The following is a 17,276-nucleotide window of genomic DNA, read 5'->3' as shown; positions in this document are numbered from 1 at the left end:
TCGAGCTTTTCTTCTGTAATGATTGGGGATGGTACAATTCTTAGCTCAAATAGAGAGCTTTTAAGTTTCTCTGTTTAATTTTTTTTTAATTGTTGATTTTTTTTTTAAAAATTCGGTTATTTCAGTTGAAAGTTTTGGAGGGACTAGGATTGCGAAACAGGAATGTCATTATGGGCACTTAAATACAGTCTTAGGGTTACAGTTTTCATTCATGTGTTTCTTGTCTGTATGAAAAATATGAAATTTTTGTAGCTTGTTTGACATTGATAATAGTAAATATTATAGTGCTGAATTTGAATTGCTTATTTGCTTGGGCTACCTTTTTTCTGAGTAATTGTAGTTGAAGTAACTGGTTTTTCAATTCATGGCTATGACTTTAGCGAACAATGACAATGTAGGACTTGAGTCTGTTCCTTTGTGTCTACAATGAGTGTGTATTTCTTAGTTGGATTATGTTTCTTACATTGATGCAGTGTTTTATTAATTTCTTATAGCAACTTACTCGGTTGGCGTTGTAATATGCGCTATGGAATAGCAGTGTATGTAGAACTTATCACCTCCTACTGGTTTAGTGAACCTCTCATTGTTGCCTTGACTGGTAGTGTAATATAGAGAAAAATTACTATCTTTGTGCAAACCTATTGGATTCTCATTTTGCTCAACTTGGTGTTAGGATACACACTCTATTGGTGCTGTTGCGGGCCTTGCTGTTGCAATTTTTTTCACCTGGAGGCTGTTGAGATCACCTTCTGTGTCTCAACGCAGGCAACAAAAACGACAAGTTGCTTCTTCCAGCACACCTGGAGTCAGTGCACATTCAAATGCTGTGGTGGTTCCTTCTGGGGTTTGTTCAACATCAGAGGATTCAAGGGCACAAAATGTTGTTGATGAGTTCTTTCAGCCAGTCAAAGTAAATGTCTTTGCCTTGTTTGAGTTTGGTTGCTTCATGTATAGTTGGTTCACTATTCTTAGCTTACTTTTTCTGCCATTTTTTCCAGCCATCGTTGGGCCAGATTGTGAGGCAGAGGTTGAGTGAAGGAAGAAAGGTAATTAAATGTACCCTGATTTTAGGTTTATATATAATTTTTCACTAAAATTGCTTTTTGTGATCCCTAAGTTATGTGATAAATAACTTCAAAGGTTAGAAATTTCCTGAACATACTTTTTCTGGGAAGAAACACAAAATAGAATTATTGATCATAGTAATCTGTTGGGAGGAGTGTTTTTGCATTATCAATGCTTTTAATTACTAACGATGTATGTTGATAGATGCTATTAGTCTCTCTGTCATTTTTATGTATTTATTTATTTATTTTCCGGTTGTAAACACAAATAAGACTTGTTTCCCAATTGACTTTGAGCAACATAGGTACATGATGAAATGATGCAAATTTAGAATTACTGGATTTGTTAAACTTTAGACATTGCTTTTGTCATTTTTCCGTGTTTTGTAATGCTGAATGTTATGCTATATTTTGGGTTCTATGCAGGTTACTTGTCGTCTTCTTGAAGTGATCCTAGAGGAAACTAGTCCAGAGGAGCTTCAGGTGGTGAGATTGTTCCTTTTTTATACTTTTGTCTAAGACATTAATGTGAACCAAGATATCAGTGTGGTTCATTCTGTTCTTGACAGAAACAAGCAACTGTGAAGTCCTCTGTGCTGGAAGTATTGTTGGAAATAACAAAATTTTGTGATTTATATCTCATGGAAAGAGTCTTGGACGATGAAAGTGAGGTATGTCATTTATCAGTCTATATTTGGTGTCCATGTTTCTTGTCTGATTCCGATGAGCTTAATGCAATTGATTATCAACTGTTCACATTAGATGCAGTTTATACTATTGCTCAGCTGTTATGTTTCAGATCATCAAAACTTAATATACTTCTCTTCTTTTGGTGTAATTATTTCTGCAGAAGAGAGTTCTTGCTGCATTAGAAGATGCTGGGATATTTACTTCAGGTGGTTTAGTCAAAGACAAGGTATATAAATGTTGCATTGTAAAGTTTAAATGAAAGGTACTGTTGTAGTTAGAGGTAGAGATCTCGTAATACCTGAGGAGAGTAGATTAAAGTTTAAAGGTTTAAATTCAGACAAGATCTATGGTAAATTATTATATGGTTGTTTGATCCTTGTAGTAGTTCTTAATTTTGATAATGAGTGGTGTGATTGAAATTTTTCTTTGTTTTTTTTTTTTTTTTTTATGCTTCTCAATAACCATTTTTTAATCTCTGGTACCTGTAATCAGGTCCTCTTCTGTAGCACAGAGAATGGACGGTCATCGTTTGTTCGACAATTGGAACCAGATTGGCATGTTGACTCAAATCCCGAAATCATTTCTCAGCTAGCAGTATGTTACTGTTTAATCTCAACTATATTAAGCAATAATTGAGTTCGTGCTGTTGCAAGATAGCTGTTATGCCACCATATTATTTGTTTCTGGGCCTAAAATACCATCCTAATTCATATCATCTAATGATTAACACCTTGTGATGTTTGCAGAGATTCATCAAGTATCAACTTCATGTCGCTCCCTTTAGACCAGAACGAGCTGCTGCTAATGTGTTCTGTGCTCCGTCCTTGGAACATTTCTTTGGATCCATATGAAATTCAAACAACTAAAAATGAGATATAATTCATTAAAAAAAAACAGATTAGTTTGTTTGTGTTTGCATCTCCGTTGCCATACATTTTTCCTGTTTGTTAGATATTTGAGAACTAGGTTAGATTTTCAAGATTAGTTTGTTTGTGTATCCCTGTATAATGATATAAGGAAGAAATTTCTTTCTTTATACTTTTTTCTTTTTTGCAAATTTGGTTTGAAATTGTGCATTGAAATGGATCACAGCCCATGCTCTTAGGTCTTTTAACTGTCAAGGGGCAAGTTTTCTTAAAGATTTTTGTATCTGATCATAGTTAAATGATATGCCACCAGGGACAATTGTTAATGACCATCCTCTAACATTTTGTTGTTACCGAACTTTTGTTCTTATTGTATTTGCTTCTCTTTCATGTTGTAGGCATGGCAATACTTTTTTGAGAATTGAGATGGTCCAACTTATGTATCTAGACATAATTTGATAAAGAGAGAGAGAGAGTGAGTATATTTAACATTTAGTTACTTCTAATATGAAGTTGGTTGGAGTTGTAGATATCTTTTCTCTCTTAGGTAATGTTTGGTTTGGGGATAAAATGTGGTTAGTCTTTTCAAGGAGAAAAGTTCTATGAAACAAGCTGTTTGGTTATTGAAGAACAAAAATACTTGTTGCCATGGAATTTTCCTGATGATGTTCACCAATCTTCTTGATATGGCATTGTCGTATTGATAGGTTAGCGGATATATTAATTGTTTGATACCAAGCAATTTGGTCTTTTAATGGACAAATATGATTTTATGGTTGCATGTTTTGTTTTACAGGTTAATTTGAAATTTCTGATTTTTCGAAAATCGAATTGATCTAGGGGTAGTTTTTCAAGGATCAATTTCTTTTTCTAAATTTGTTTTTAAAATTTTTTATTAGAAAAAGCAATTGTGTTTGGATAAAAAATATAACAAATACTTTTTTAATAGACAATTCACTAAAATATTTTTTCAATTTTTTTTAAATATGTTGTTTGCTTAGAATAAAAGTTTTTTATAAACAAAATTATATTCTTTTTGAAACCTTTAATTTTATTTATAAATAATTCATGAACACAAAAATCTAATATCATATATTTCTTTATATTTATATATGTTATTTTACACTTTTTAAGAATAAAATAATTAATTATTAAAATAATCAAACTTATGATAGCAGAATAAATAAATTATTTAATGATTGATTTTGGTGTTTTTATAGTATGGTTGAATTTTTTTAAATTAATCCCTTTTAAATATTCCTATAACATAATTAGATTTATGCTTATGTAATTTTATTAAAATACCAATAGTTGATCTAATGTAATGAAATTAAAAGTTAAATTGTATCACTGCATATAATATTCCTAACAACATCAATCTAAATAAAATCAAAGTTAAATTTATAGTTTTAAGCAATTTATTAAGCAATTTATTTTTCTTTCAAACTTGAACCAAACCTAAGATTGAACACCAATGCTTATACGAAAAAACGTAATTGGCTATATTTATTAGGATGAATATTAAAATTATCATTTAAAAAAATATATAAAAGATAAAAAAATTTTATTTATTAAAAAATTAAAATTTTATTATTACTAATTTTATCATGTGTCTTTAGCTAATCTTTAAAAAAAATAAATAGTTTGGCACATTTCTGAAGGTCAATAACTAATTTATACTTTAGAAAATATTGGCCTACACTTTGATAAGTGTTAATTTTTTTTAGTTATTAAAAAATTTTGATGTAATACTCAGTTATTAAATTTTATAATATTTTTTAAAATTTTGGAAGTAGAATAATATGCCTTAATTTTATGGTGTCTTTTAAAATTTTAATGGCATAAAGCTAAGAATATATTATTCTGTCTCCAAAATTTTAAAAATACCATCGGGTCACGCGGGAACTAAACAACCCAGCCAACACCAAAAGTCAAGTCTTCTGAAAAACAAAAACAAAACCATTCTACACTTTCAGTGTCACTCCTTCTCTGTTGTGACTTGTGACTTCACATTCCTCTTTCAGTTTCAAATTTCAACCAAGGTACCACTTTCTTGCCGAGTTTGTCTTTTCATTCTCCTCATCGATTTCTGCTCAACAAGAAAACACCGTTCCCTTTTCCTTAATACAGTATTTGTTGTTTGCTTCAATTTCTTTTAACGGATTCTTGTTTTTCTCGTTGATATTATTCGTTTTGTGGCATTTTCACAGCAAGAGGCATTGTGTTTGGGAAATTTGGAATTTAGGGTTACTTGTTCGCGCGGGAACTAAAACACTGATATTGATTGTTGTAATCGCATCTTTTGGCACAACACAACTCTTTTTCTTTTTGGTTCTTTTTTCGTGGGGTCTGATTAGAGCTGAAGAGGAAGATGGTTGAACGAAAGCAATTCAAGACAAGGTTATGTGTTCCTTATCAGAGAGGACGCTGCACGCGTCATAATTGCAACTTTGCGCATGGTAATGCTGAGTTGCGAAGGTTCTCTGCCACTTATAATGGTAAAACTTTTAATCTTTGAATTGCTTGTTTATTTTTATTTTTGTGTGGGACACTTTGATAGTATTACTTGAATTTATTTGGCTGAAATTGCCTTTCACATGTTAATAACTGATTGGGTTAGGTTAGGTTCCTTTTGTTTGTCGAGAATAATGTTTTGGTATAAGTTTCTTGAAGAAGTAAATGTGTAGCTGATTGATTTCAGTTCGTTTTGTTTCTCAGTATTTGTCAAATAATGTATGCTGTAGCTCCTTGGACGAAGGATGAAGCTTCTTTATACTGTGACTCTGCTTGTTTTTTATTTGAGTAGAAATTTATCAGACTAGGAAAGTCATGTATGAACAGAAAGGAGCTGCAGCACGAGGGTTTTTATGCTCAATGCAGTTAGCTGTTAGGTAGTTTAAAGTATTTTAGATGGGCATATTATTTGAATTTATGCACATACAAATAAAGTGAACCTGAGCAGTTTGAGGATCTGTGTGCTGGACTGATTCTTATTGAAATTCAATAAAGAAACAATGGATAAGAGGACCGTGATCGCATTGGTTAATCATTAAATGTTGTTTTGTTGCCATTTATCTTGCCTATGCCATAAAAAAATTGAGAATATTATTTTTTGAAATGGTCAAATCCATCATTCTTCTTGGTTACTGTATTCTTGATTGTATATTGGCGCAGCCTATAGTTGCTAGTGTATCATCACAACCACTGCTTTTCTTAATTTGTTATCGTTCCAACTTCTTTCTCTTTTTTATTTTCAAATACGTAGTGCGTTTTCAACTAGTTAATTTGCACCTTCACATGAAAGTGGTAATACCAACTTACCCAAATGTCTATAGTCATGCACTTTGCGGAGGCGGTATATCTTCGATCAATCTTTTTCCATACGGCTTCTTTTCACTCTAATGTGGCTATTGGTGCCACTGTTGCTCTCACAGTATTTCCAGTCAAATATTTAATCATAGCCCTATTCGCTGCCTTGTTTTTTGACACACTATTCTTCAATTTGTTTAGCTGGATTCCATATTCTTAAAGGAGTGAGGATCTCAATACATATCTGACATACTGGACCTGATGTACTTTGATTCTGTGTCAGCAGAGCCAGAAGCTTAGATATGCAATAACAAGTAGCATATGAGAATAATGTCAAATTAGTTTGTCAAGGATAGGACATCATCACATTACCTTGTTGAAACTGTTGCATTTCCAGCAGTATGGGCATTTCATTTTAGATGAGTGGTTCTTCAGGATGGATGCTTCTGGTTGAAACTATTCTTGGCATAGCATTTTCTTGTCAACCATTTTTATGCGTCATTACATGAATATGTGGAACTACTGTGTTTCGTGAAGGATCATGATTATGCTCATGTGGATATGTCTGCTTGCATTATATCTTGATCAGAAGCAAGGTCAGCAAATTTCCCAATTATTTTATGCCCAAATTCTACTGCCAGAATGCATGGAGCTTATGTTGTTCATTTTGACTGATATTTCTGTATTTACTGTGGCTACTTGGGCAATGGCAAAGTGGAGCCATTAACAGAAATGATGTCCGGAGAAATCAAGTCTGATAGAATGTGGATTGTTTTTTTGGTTTACTAAGCATCTTGGATATATCTCTGCATTTGAGATTGAAATCATTAAATTCATATGTTACTGCTTATCAAGATGAGGATCTGAACTGTTCTTTAACCCATTGTTACCTTGATTACACTCCAAAGCTAAAACTACGTACATGGGTTTTACCATATCTGTCATAGTATGAGGGGTGCTAGTTTCTGTTCCCTTTTTGCTCTCACCAGGGAAGCTCTATTACTATTCATTATTATGTTTCTCAGTTTCTCTTATTATTCCAGTTAATGGTAAGTGTGGTCTTGTTATTGTTTTTTGTATTTTTATTTTGTTTGCATCCATTGCTTTTGATTTTGGTCTGTAGCAATGGAATTTCTTGTCTTATTGCAGGTAGGAAAGACTTAGCCAATGACTTGAGGGATACACTAGACAGAAGGTATTTATCACCTCGAAGACACTCACCAACTCGAGATGGTAGAGGACACCAGGCCATTCATGGTCAGATGCATCTTCATATCTTTGTTTACTTTCATTGTTTTCTTTATTAATTCTTAATGTAGTTCTGTTCTGGTGTTACTGCAGCTTTAGTAACACTCAATAAATGGTTTTTATTTCCATTTATAAATTTTACCTTTTTCTTACATTGCAAGATTGATCTTTCTAAAATCTCGAAACTAGATCTTAAGCAAGGTATTGTTTGAGGCATGGTTGTCAATTTCAGATGGCTGTTATTTGAAAAACTACAGGTAGTGTCATGTCGTCCTTATGACAAATGACATATATAAATGTTAAAAAAAAAGTCATGGGCAATAAAACTCATTCAGTATCAATAATGAAGTATCATCAACCCTTCCATAGTCTAAAACTAAAAAACCCTCAATGGTTAAAACATAAACCAGAAAGCGATGGGAGCAGCAGCCACAATAACCTATAGAGTAGAGGTTAAAAGGAAGAAAAAGTATAGGACATTGAGAGATGGAGATGGAAAATATTTAAATAAAACAGACAGAGGGCAAGAGAATCAAAGAGGGAAATAGAAGAAAAAAGGAAGAACCTGATGGTGGTTTGGTGTTGTTCTTGTTTGTCAGATGTGAGCGCTGCTTGATGTAGTGCCGCCAGAAGGAAGAGAGAGCCAAATGAGAGTGAGGAGAAAGGATCCAGTTCACAAAAAAAAAGAAACCCTAAGGTATTCCTTTAGAACAATTAAAAAGAAAAGAGGAAATGGAAATTATTTAAATGCTCTCTCATTATGTCAATATTGGTAAGAAATATGGGGCAAAATAGGATCTCCAACAACAAACCAAATAAAGTCCACTACGCTTTTACTGCCGCAACTGCAAAAAACGATATTCTGTTATCACGCACTATTGCAGCGCAACTAATATCTATGATTTGAGGCACAGTTTTTGTTTGTGGGTGTGTTTATTTTGTTTCTTAATACCTATGGTTTGAGACAACTTTTTTATAGGTGCATTTGCTTCAATCTTTTAATGTGTGTAGTTTGAGGCACATCATTTATACGAGTGCATTTGTTCTTATACATGCAAATGCATGTGTTGTTTACTTAATGATTTTCTCCTTTTCCTGTTTCCTAATCTTCCTTGAATTGAAAATTGCAGAACACAGTCCGTCAAGATCCATGGAGAAAAAAAGGTAATTTAACATGAATCACTATTGATAGTATGACTTACTGCCTTCCTGCTTTTAGCAACTTAGCATTGTTGTCTACTATTTGTTCGTTGTTGAAATGTGAATGTGTATTAAATTAAAATATGCCATATTTGAGAGAAACAGGAAATTATTATTCTCTTTGAAAAGAAAAGATTTGCAATTTGACATTGATTTGGGAGAGGCAACCATTGAAGGGAGTGGAGATTGCCAAACTATTGGGTGATAATCAATGCATCATTGTGATTCATAAGAGATGAAAAAATTTAGAAGCAGCATGCATGCTAAGTAGACTTAAATTGGCAATGTGAACTGTCCATGTTCTCTCAGTTGCTCAGAAAGTGTTGTTTAATAATTAGAGTTACAGGCTTAACCATGTTCAGCATATGATACATGAGGGAACTTCAAATATTAAACTTAATGACTGGAATATGCCTCTCTCAGGGCCAATCTTCAATTTGTTCATTCATCATTTCGTTTTATTTCGGATTCTGATCAATCTATTTGTCTAAATATCTGTTATTTCCATCGCAGTGACAGAAGACATTGGAGAAAACAGGGCATTACTGGCCAAAGTGATATTTCTGCAAGCTTGAAAGTCTCAGATAGAATTCAAGATCCGGTTAAAGAAGGAAAATTCGTTTCTTCTTGTTCTAGAAATACACTTGAGGAGCAGGTTTTTAATTTTTCTTTCAGAAATTCATTTTCAAAATCATCTTATGCGTTCTGTGAAAACTTGTTTACGTTATTAATTCTTGGAACTGTGTGCAGTTAAAGAAAGTACAGTTGGATATCAGGACTTTTGAGGACCGAAAATTCCAACTATCGGTTAGATTCATATCTCTTAGTTGCATTTTACTTTCAATTCTCAGGCTTCTCTATATGTTTTGTCTTTGTTATCTAAACACTTGGTAGGTTGGCTGTCTCAACTATCATGCATACTTCTAATTGTTTTGTAAGTTTGTGCTATTTGAAATTATTTCTCAGAAGTGGTTTTATTGAAGTTTCTTCCTAGATTGGTTGGGGCTAATGATGCTTATAGTCTTTTGGGGGCAGTGGCTAGGTCTTAGCTCTTATGATGTGGACTTGTGCATTTTAGAATTCTGCTATGGCAAGGTGTCTCTGCTTCTGACGCTGAGGTGTTTGTTTCATGAGAATATTTATGGAATTCACCTTCAAATTCATTTCCTTAATATAAAAATAGGAAAAGAAAATCCATCGTCTTTTCAGTTGATGGATACTAAATTACTAATGGTCCTATTGGAGTTGGGAGAAAATTCGATTCAATACCTTTTTGACTTTCAATGTATGAATATAAAAAGGTTTACCTGGATGAGAGTGCTCAAGAAGTGGATAGCCTTAATTCTAGAATTCAGGAACTTGAAGCTCAGTTAGTTAAAGAGAATGAGGAGTGTAAAAGGTACTGCATCTTTCCTAGATGTACATGTTTTTTAATTAATAACCCCTTTGCATTAATCATTTATTGCCAACAATGTTCCTTTTCCTGGCATTTTTCCTTTGTTCAATGGAAAATTCAGAATCAATTCAGGAATAAGGAAGTTTATCAGAGTGTACAATCATAACTCGCAGCTACAAGAAGAACTGAAGAGGTAAGTTACATAATATCGTTTCTGTTTGTTTTCATAGTTTGATGTCTCTCTATGCTTTTTTCTTGAATTGATTATTTATTTATGTTTTTCTATTTTAATTGGGGGACGATTTTTGTGTTCAACATGGTTGTTTAATGTAGATCACAAGTCCGACTTCAAAAGCTTGGTGATCAGCTTGTCTCGGATATTGCTAGAATTGGTGCTGAGGAAGAAGATCTAAGCATTGATATTGTAAGCAATGGTGAGAATAATAGTCATCCTCCAATCCCCAAACATAATGCCGAGCAGAATGATGCATCTCCCCATGGAAAAAAGCTGCATGTGCATGCTGAGCAGGATGTATTGGAAGAGTTAAAACAAGGTAGTAGTTTTGGAAAATACAGTGTAGAAACAGTTCTGTTTACATTGAAAAAAATGGTAACAATTGTTGTGAGCTGTGACTTCTTTGTTGCTTTTGTTCTGGTAATTACTCACGGTTATTGCACTTGCCTCTCTATTTTGTATACTGAGCTGAATTCTTGTTACGTGCATACAGATAGATCAAAAGTTGGGAATTCGGTTGAAACAAGAAGAAACAGGAAGCGATCTCGTTGGAATTTGCCTGCTCAATTGAATGACAAGGATAATGTAGGCCTTGAAACTCCAAACGATGGAACTGAAGATGCTAGGCCTTTAGATATTGAAAGCAAGCAGAAGAGAGGAAAGCTGAATTCTTCTGACAACCTTTCTTCAGAGAAGGTACAAATTCAATTAGTTATTGGTGGCTATGCCACTATCTATGTGGGCACTCTATGCTTTTGTGGTGTTATAATTCTTCCTGGGTTGTCTGTGAACCTCATGTTACCATTTTTCAAATTAATTCACATATTAAGCTGCTCTATTGTCTATACCCTGCATGGTGTAATTAATATTTTGCAAAGTGGACTTTTGTCATTCAAGCTGACCTTTGTCTATTCTTCTCTATCAATGTGAAGTTGAAGGAATTTAGGAATGAAATGCCGTCAACAAGCATGGCAGCTCATGTGTTTGACGAGGAAGTTGAGATTGTATTTGATGATAGAATTGACCTCAACGAAACTGCACATACAGAAAATGACAATGAAGTGGCATTAGAGGTGAAGGGCGTACCCCTTATGCTTCCCCCAGCGTTGATTCCCCATACCAATTATTCGCAGGTTAGTTATTCCTCAGATATTTCTTTTTAAATCTTATCAGATTAATTTAATTACTTTTGATCTTTTGTTCTATAGATACTGCTTCTATAGATACTGCATTTTTGTTTTGACAAAATGTGGTTTCATTATGCTAATGTAATTGCTGTCTACGCACATCAACTATGAACTTATATAAATTATACCCGAGTTTAGAAAATTCAATTGTCTCCAATAAACTTAACACTTGCAAACAAAACCCCTTTTATCAAGCAAATAATTACAGGATTACTGTAAAGGTTTTGTGACCTGCGTATGTATCAGTCAAACATGTTTTAACATTCAATATATAAAAATCATTTCTGCCATCATTGCAAAATGCAAATGAAAACAGGTCTTTAATGCATGAAATTTCGGGCAGCCTTTTATTATGCCTTATACACTCAAATTATGAAGTTTATGCGTTATCCAATTTTCATGTATTCAAATTTTCCAAATTCTGCATCACAAAAGTTTAGGGTGTATAGTGCAATTTACACTCTTCTATGACCATAAATATATTGTTAAGTGCATTGAAAATCAGACATTTGTTGTTAAAGACTTAAAGACCATTTCAATCTCGTGCAGTACGAGGGGGACGACGAGAATGTGGACGTGGATGGTCTTGATGAAGGGGGAAATGTGGATATTGTCTGATTAACATTATGGAGTAACAATTTCTAACCTCTGGTGATGTAAAAGTAGATTTTGAAAGCGACCAAATATCTTGAATAGAGCATTTTGGAATACGTTAGGATGTAAAACGGTGGAAGAAACACATGACGTTAGTACTTTGTCTTCATGGGGTTGTAAAGTTTTATAACGGTGGATGTGCTTTCCTATGATGATGTGCTTGAAGCGTAGATGAATGTCTATATACTGTAGCACTTATTAGTGATGTGATTTATACAGAACACTTGTATAATAGTCTTCATGACTCGGATTTTCGGTGGTTCAGCTTCAATTATTGGAATGGGTTTATATTATCAACCATAACATGCAATTTTCTACATTTTCTGGCTTTTACGGTTTATGTAGTTAAATAGATGTTATTTAAATTCACACGGCTTTCATATGTGTGAAAATTCTTACTACTGTAGTAAAAGGTGGAATCTAGACAAGAAATATGATATTCATAACAAATTTTATGTAGATTGGGAAAATTAAACGAGAAGATTCGCTCCCTCTGCATATAAAAGATGTTGGGAAAATGATGCTCTACCAGCTACCTGGAGAGTTTAATATCATTGATTTTTTAGTTTACACCTGAATTTTACTATTTCGAATTTGATTTAATGATGTATTAGATCTTTAGTTTTTATTTTGTCAATTTTTTTCGTTTTGAAAGAATTTAATCCTGACAAGATTTTTTTTTTAGGAAAAATTAGTGTAAAAGACCGTTAGGAAGATTTAATTATTAAAAAGGAACTTTAATATTAAAATTATTAAAAATGATTAAATCTTTTTATAATATTTAAGAAAAAGAACCAAATTTTTTTATAAAGAGACAAATATATCTTTAATTATTTTTTATTTATTTTTTATAATTTTTCCTTAAATAATAAAAATTAATAAAATAATAATAAAAATAAAATTTTAATAACAGTTTTACTAAATATTATTTTCTAAAATTGGTCATCTAAAATTTTAAATTAATAATTATTCTTCAGATACTTACACAATAATACTTATTTCGTGTTATGTATTATAGTAAATTGAGTTTATGAATTGATTCAATTTATCGTGTATTTTCTATAATAATAAATTAAATTGGATTGATTAGATTTATTAAAGAATTTAGTGCAGATATAATTTTTCACTTGTTTTAATAAATTGAAATGGTCTAATTCGATTTATTTAGATATTTTATCTTATTAATAATTAAATTTATCTAATTTAATTTATATAGATATATTTAAAACAGATGTGTAATCAAATAATTTTATGTAGGACATCTGTATAACTTTAATCTCTATTTATTAACGTAAATTACCTTTGAATTTATATCATGTTTTATTATTATAATTTAATGGCTAAATTAACATGACTGCCTTTTTTTTTCCAAAGATATAAGACTCGAATCCGTGACCTCTTAATTGAATATGGGAGACCTCTTAAAAAAAATTAACATGAATGCTATGTCCCAAAGAAAATATAAAATGCAGGGTCTCTAAAAATTATAATCTTTATGTTGATAAATTTTATTTTTCTTAAAATTTTAATAATTTTTATTTATTTTTTTTATTTTGTGATCTTTACCCAACAAGAAAAATAAAGCTAAAAAATCAGAAAAGTAAAAAAATACATAAATAAATAATAAAAATTACTAAAATTTTGGAAAAAAATTGTTAATATAAAAATTATAAAAAATAAATAAAAAATAATTAAAGATATATTTGTCTCTTTATAGAAAGATTTAGTTCTTCTTCTTAAATATTATAAAAAGATTTAGTCCTTCTTAATAATTTTAATATCAAAGGTCCTTTTTAATATTTAAATCTTCCTAACGGTCCTTTACAATAATTTTCCCTTTTTTTTATTGTTCCACACTAATTCAAGGTTTTTTTTTCTTATTTTTTTATTTATGGTCATGCAGTTGAAGCTGATGACATTAAAAAATATTATGTTAGCTGTACATTAAAATTATTTATCAAAAAATATATAAATTAAAATTTAAAATATATATATTAAAAATTAGTTAAATTATACGGTAGTTGATTTTAACGTGTAAATAGTATTTTTATTAACAAATCGGTATTTTTTGTCTTATGATGGCTACATGCAAATTTGCACAAATTTACACCGAAAAAATTGCGCGTTTGCTATTAAGAAAAGAAAATTAGTACTAGCTGGTAATATATATATTCTGTTTGATTTATACCTCAAGAGGAGTGAACATTTGAGGTAGAAGTATATTTTGTCTTGCTAGACGTTGATGGAGAACGTCAGAAATTAATTTAAAAATAGAGTAAAAAGTGGTGGCAAATGGATAAATTTGTCCTGTCTAATTTGTCAAAAGCTCGTTATTTAGCGGATTGGTCTGTCTCATTCCGTCTAATAAAATAATCCTAAATTCCTTTCTTATCCCATTTAATGGAGGGCTAAATTTGTTAATTCTTTTTTTTTAATTAATTTTTTATTAATAAATCATTAAATATTAAAAAATATATATAATTTTACAACTATTTCAATAAATTTATAATTTTTAAAAACATAAAAAACTATCATTTCTAAATTCAAAAATGTTAAAGTCTTTATAATTCTGAATATATAATAAACAATTAAACATAATCATCAAATAAGTTTTTGAAACAAAAAATAAAACCAAAATTGTAAAAAATAAAATATTAAAACAAACATTGTCCAAAACATAATTAAACATTTTTAAGTCTCTAATCAACCAAATATAGAATATAATCCAAATTATAATATCTTTAATTACAAAAAAAACCTATAGGCCCGCCCTGTCCATCGAAACCCATCAAAAGCCGCGGATTAGGCGGTGTGGGTTAGGCGGATTTTTTAATGATGGCGGTTTTAAATTTCAAGCCCGATCCACCTTTTTGGGCGAGTTACACGGGTCGAGCGGTGAGTTTTGGCTTGTTTGTCACCCCTAGGTGTAATATAGGTATATTAGTGCATGGTGTGTTATGTAGAGATGTAGACCTATAACTTGACTGTGCTGTAAAACGTAAGTCACGTTTGTCAGAAAAAAAAAAGTAAAATGATTGCTGCAAAAAAGAGACCACATTTCAAAACGTGTCTTTTGGATGCAGACACACCTACAATTTTGATCTTTTTTTATCTTGGAAGACGCCAAACGCAACTTGCGTTTTGCAAGTGGTAGAGTATAGTACAAAGTGTATTTTGCAGGAAATATGCTTGCATGTTCGACACATGTACTGAGAGAGGTTTTTATATACTTTGCCCAACCATTTGCCTTTTGTGTGAAGAAAGAGAAAAAAGTGTTCCTGAGTTTTGAGTGAAAGAGAAGTGATCTTCAAGAGAAGGAAGAAGGAAAAAGCTTGTGTGAGGAGTAAAATCAGTGAAAAGAAAGGTTCTTAATTTTACATTAGTTCAAGAACATATTATTGAATATTGAAAGAATCTTCAATCGGTATGTATATTTTTTATTTTAATTATAAATAATTTGATTTATTTGTGTTGTTATTAGAGTTATTGGTAAATTTTTACTATATAATGTTTGTGTTAGTTATGATTATTATTATTGTTGTTGTGGTATTACCCGGTGATTATTGTTATGTTATTATTTATTATTACAATATGTTTTTATTATTAACACTATAAAAAATACCGTTAAAATTGATGGCCAAATTGACAGTAATACTGTCAATAATATTAAAAATTAGTGACAAAATCGACACTGAAAGTGATCGCTTTTAAATGTGTCGATTTTTTTAAAATTTATTAAAATAAACGGCTTGCGGGGCTGTCAATAATATTTCAATAAAATCGACACTTAGTATGTTGATAATATTAGTTTCAAATTTTTACATATTTAATAAAAGCGACACCTTGATTGTCAATAATATTATTAAAAAGTGATAAAAATGGTGACCGTCAATTTTTGGCGTCAAAAAATATATTATTTTTTGTAGTGTATATTATTATTATTATTATTATTATTATTATTTAGAGCTATTGTTATTATTATATTGTTATATTATAATTATTATTATTGTTTATATTCTGGCTCATTACCTAGTCAGACCCAAGATGAATAAAGTTTAATATACATACATTATACAAATCGACACTTACCTGAAATCATAGAGGTCGGTTATAACGACATAAGCGTAGTTCTACTTATTTAAATAAGTAACCAACTCCTACTATCTCTCATATTCATCTAGAAAAGAGATCTTAAAAACCTCCTTAACAAAAAGGAGTAACAAACCCATCATCAAAGGTGAGACTACTCAAAAGGTGGTTATTGACTCTATATTTACACTTATAAATATCCTGACACCCTCAGGTATTTTTCGAACCCAATCTACTAAAGACTTGCTAAACCCTTGCTAACTTAAGCATCGGAGTCCCTTGCAGGTACCACTCCCACCTCTACTCATAAACAACTCAGATGGATTCATCCTCGTTGGAGAAGACATCGGACAAATCACCCAAAGGCATTTGGACCTCACATTCAAGCCTAAAGCAACCCAGTTTCAGGTAGCCCTCGGAACATTCGCGCCATTGCCGGGGATCTAAAAATCAAGACCGCATGATGGCGGATGACATATCAGAAGATGGACACACAACTTCTGATTCGGAAGCCCGAGAAGAAGATCAACACAACGACGAGTGGGCATTAGTCATACTTCCTTGAACTGATAGAGGGAAAGGTATAGCCAGAGATGCACAACCATCAAATCCAGAAGGAGACAGGATAAGCTCAGAAGTACACCGACCTGAAGGATTCGGGCCAAGGGATTCCACGGAGATCATGGGACTTGTCTACGAACATCAAGATCAGCTAAAACAACTCAAGCAAGAGCTAGAGCAACGGCAAGAATCTGAAAGAGCCCTGAGAAGGGAAGTTTGACGACGAAGGGAGCTAGAAGAAAAACTCTTAAAACTGGAGTCCGACTTTAAGAGCAGGAGAGCCTGCACTGATCGAGAAGAAACGCCTCTAACAGGTGAAAATCCATTCATAGAAGACATCATACGGGCTAACGTTCCTACAAACTTTAAGAGCCTAGACATGGATAATTATGATGGAACCACCGATCTGAGGCATCATCTGAGCAATTTCAATAGTCGCATGTACTTGGCAGACGCATCAGACGCAACTCGCTGTAAAAAGTCTTCCCGACTACGTTAACCAAGGCGGCTGTGAAATGGTTTGATAGTTTACAACCTAGATCGGTCACGTGCTTCAACGATTTGGCAAGAAGCTTCCTTATCCGATTTTTCCAAAAGGATAGGGTCAAACACGCGCCATACCTTTTCAAAGTAAAGTAAGAAGTCTAGGAATATCTACGGGTTTATATGGAAAGATTCAATATAGCATGTTTGGAGATTCAGAACCTACCTATCGAAGCAATCATCATGGGACTAGTCAACGGTCTCAGAGAGGCACCCTTCTCCCGATCCATATCA

General features: G+C 32.1%; 2 protein-coding genes across 5 annotated transcripts in view; both read left to right on the top strand.

Annotated features, from left to right (window-relative positions):
- LOC107477806 (peroxisome biogenesis protein 22) overlaps nucleotides 1–2,946 on the top strand; it is a 3,347-nt gene extending 401 nt beyond the window's left edge. The window contains exons 2-8 of the mRNA XM_016097870.3: nucleotides 674–910; nucleotides 999–1,046; nucleotides 1,491–1,547; nucleotides 1,634–1,735; nucleotides 1,915–1,980; nucleotides 2,247–2,348; nucleotides 2,501–2,946. Of these exons, the coding sequence (XP_015953356.1) occupies nucleotides 674–910; nucleotides 999–1,046; nucleotides 1,491–1,547; nucleotides 1,634–1,735; nucleotides 1,915–1,980; nucleotides 2,247–2,348; nucleotides 2,501–2,605 (717 nt within the window). The 3' untranslated portion in view covers nucleotides 2,606–2,946. The remainder of the gene's footprint in view (nucleotides 1–673; nucleotides 911–998; nucleotides 1,047–1,490; nucleotides 1,548–1,633; nucleotides 1,736–1,914; nucleotides 1,981–2,246; nucleotides 2,349–2,500) is intronic.
- Nucleotides 2,947–4,568: 1,622 nt separating this feature from the next.
- LOC107477805 (zinc finger CCCH domain-containing protein 13) lies at nucleotides 4,569–12,146 on the top strand. Of its 4 annotated transcripts, none has more exons than XM_052259281.1 (12): nucleotides 4,569–4,662; nucleotides 4,831–5,118; nucleotides 7,079–7,186; nucleotides 8,308–8,341; nucleotides 8,891–9,032; nucleotides 9,128–9,184; nucleotides 9,679–9,776; nucleotides 9,895–9,966; nucleotides 10,107–10,327; nucleotides 10,502–10,704; nucleotides 10,941–11,141; nucleotides 11,745–12,146. In XM_052259281.1, the coding sequence occupies exons 2-12, from the start codon at nucleotides 4,992–4,994 to the stop codon at nucleotides 11,811–11,813; spliced, it is 1,332 nt and encodes a 443-aa protein (XP_052115241.1). In that variant the 5' UTR covers nucleotides 4,569–4,662; nucleotides 4,831–4,991; the 3' UTR covers nucleotides 11,814–12,146. The 4 variants fall into 4 exon arrangements, with proteins under 4 accessions (XP_052115241.1, XP_052115242.1, XP_052115243.1 ...); XM_052259283.1 differs by lacking the exon at nucleotides 4,569–4,662 and adding an exon at nucleotides 6,131–6,978 and having other exon boundaries at nucleotides 4,970–5,118; nucleotides 8,308–8,340; nucleotides 8,889–9,032; XM_052259282.1 differs by lacking the exon at nucleotides 4,569–4,662 and having other exon boundaries at nucleotides 4,969–5,118; nucleotides 8,308–8,340; nucleotides 8,889–9,032.
- Nucleotides 12,147–17,276: the final 5,130 nt, after the last annotated feature.

The sequence above is a fragment of the Arachis duranensis genome, chromosome 3, assembly GCF_000817695.3.
Source record: "Arachis duranensis cultivar V14167 chromosome 3, aradu.V14167.gnm2.J7QH, whole genome shotgun sequence".
NCBI classification, from domain to species: domain Eukaryota; kingdom Viridiplantae; phylum Streptophyta; class Magnoliopsida; order Fabales; family Fabaceae; genus Arachis; species Arachis duranensis.
The sequence above is the reverse complement of the archived record's forward strand: the minus strand, read 5'-3'. Positions and strand labels throughout refer to the sequence as shown.

Coding starts and splice junctions, on each gene's coding strand:
- LOC107477805 (XM_052259281.1), top strand. CDS start 4,992: ATGGTTGAACGAAAGCAATTCAAGACAAGGTTATGTGTTCCTTATCAG. Junction 7,187..8,307: donor AGGACACCAGGCCATTCATG/GTCAGATGCATC, acceptor TGAAAATTGCAG/AACACAGTCCGTCAAGATCC. Junction 8,342..8,890: donor AGATCCATGGAGAAAAAAAG/GTAATTTAACAT, acceptor TTTCCATCGCAG/TGACAGAAGACATTGGAGAA.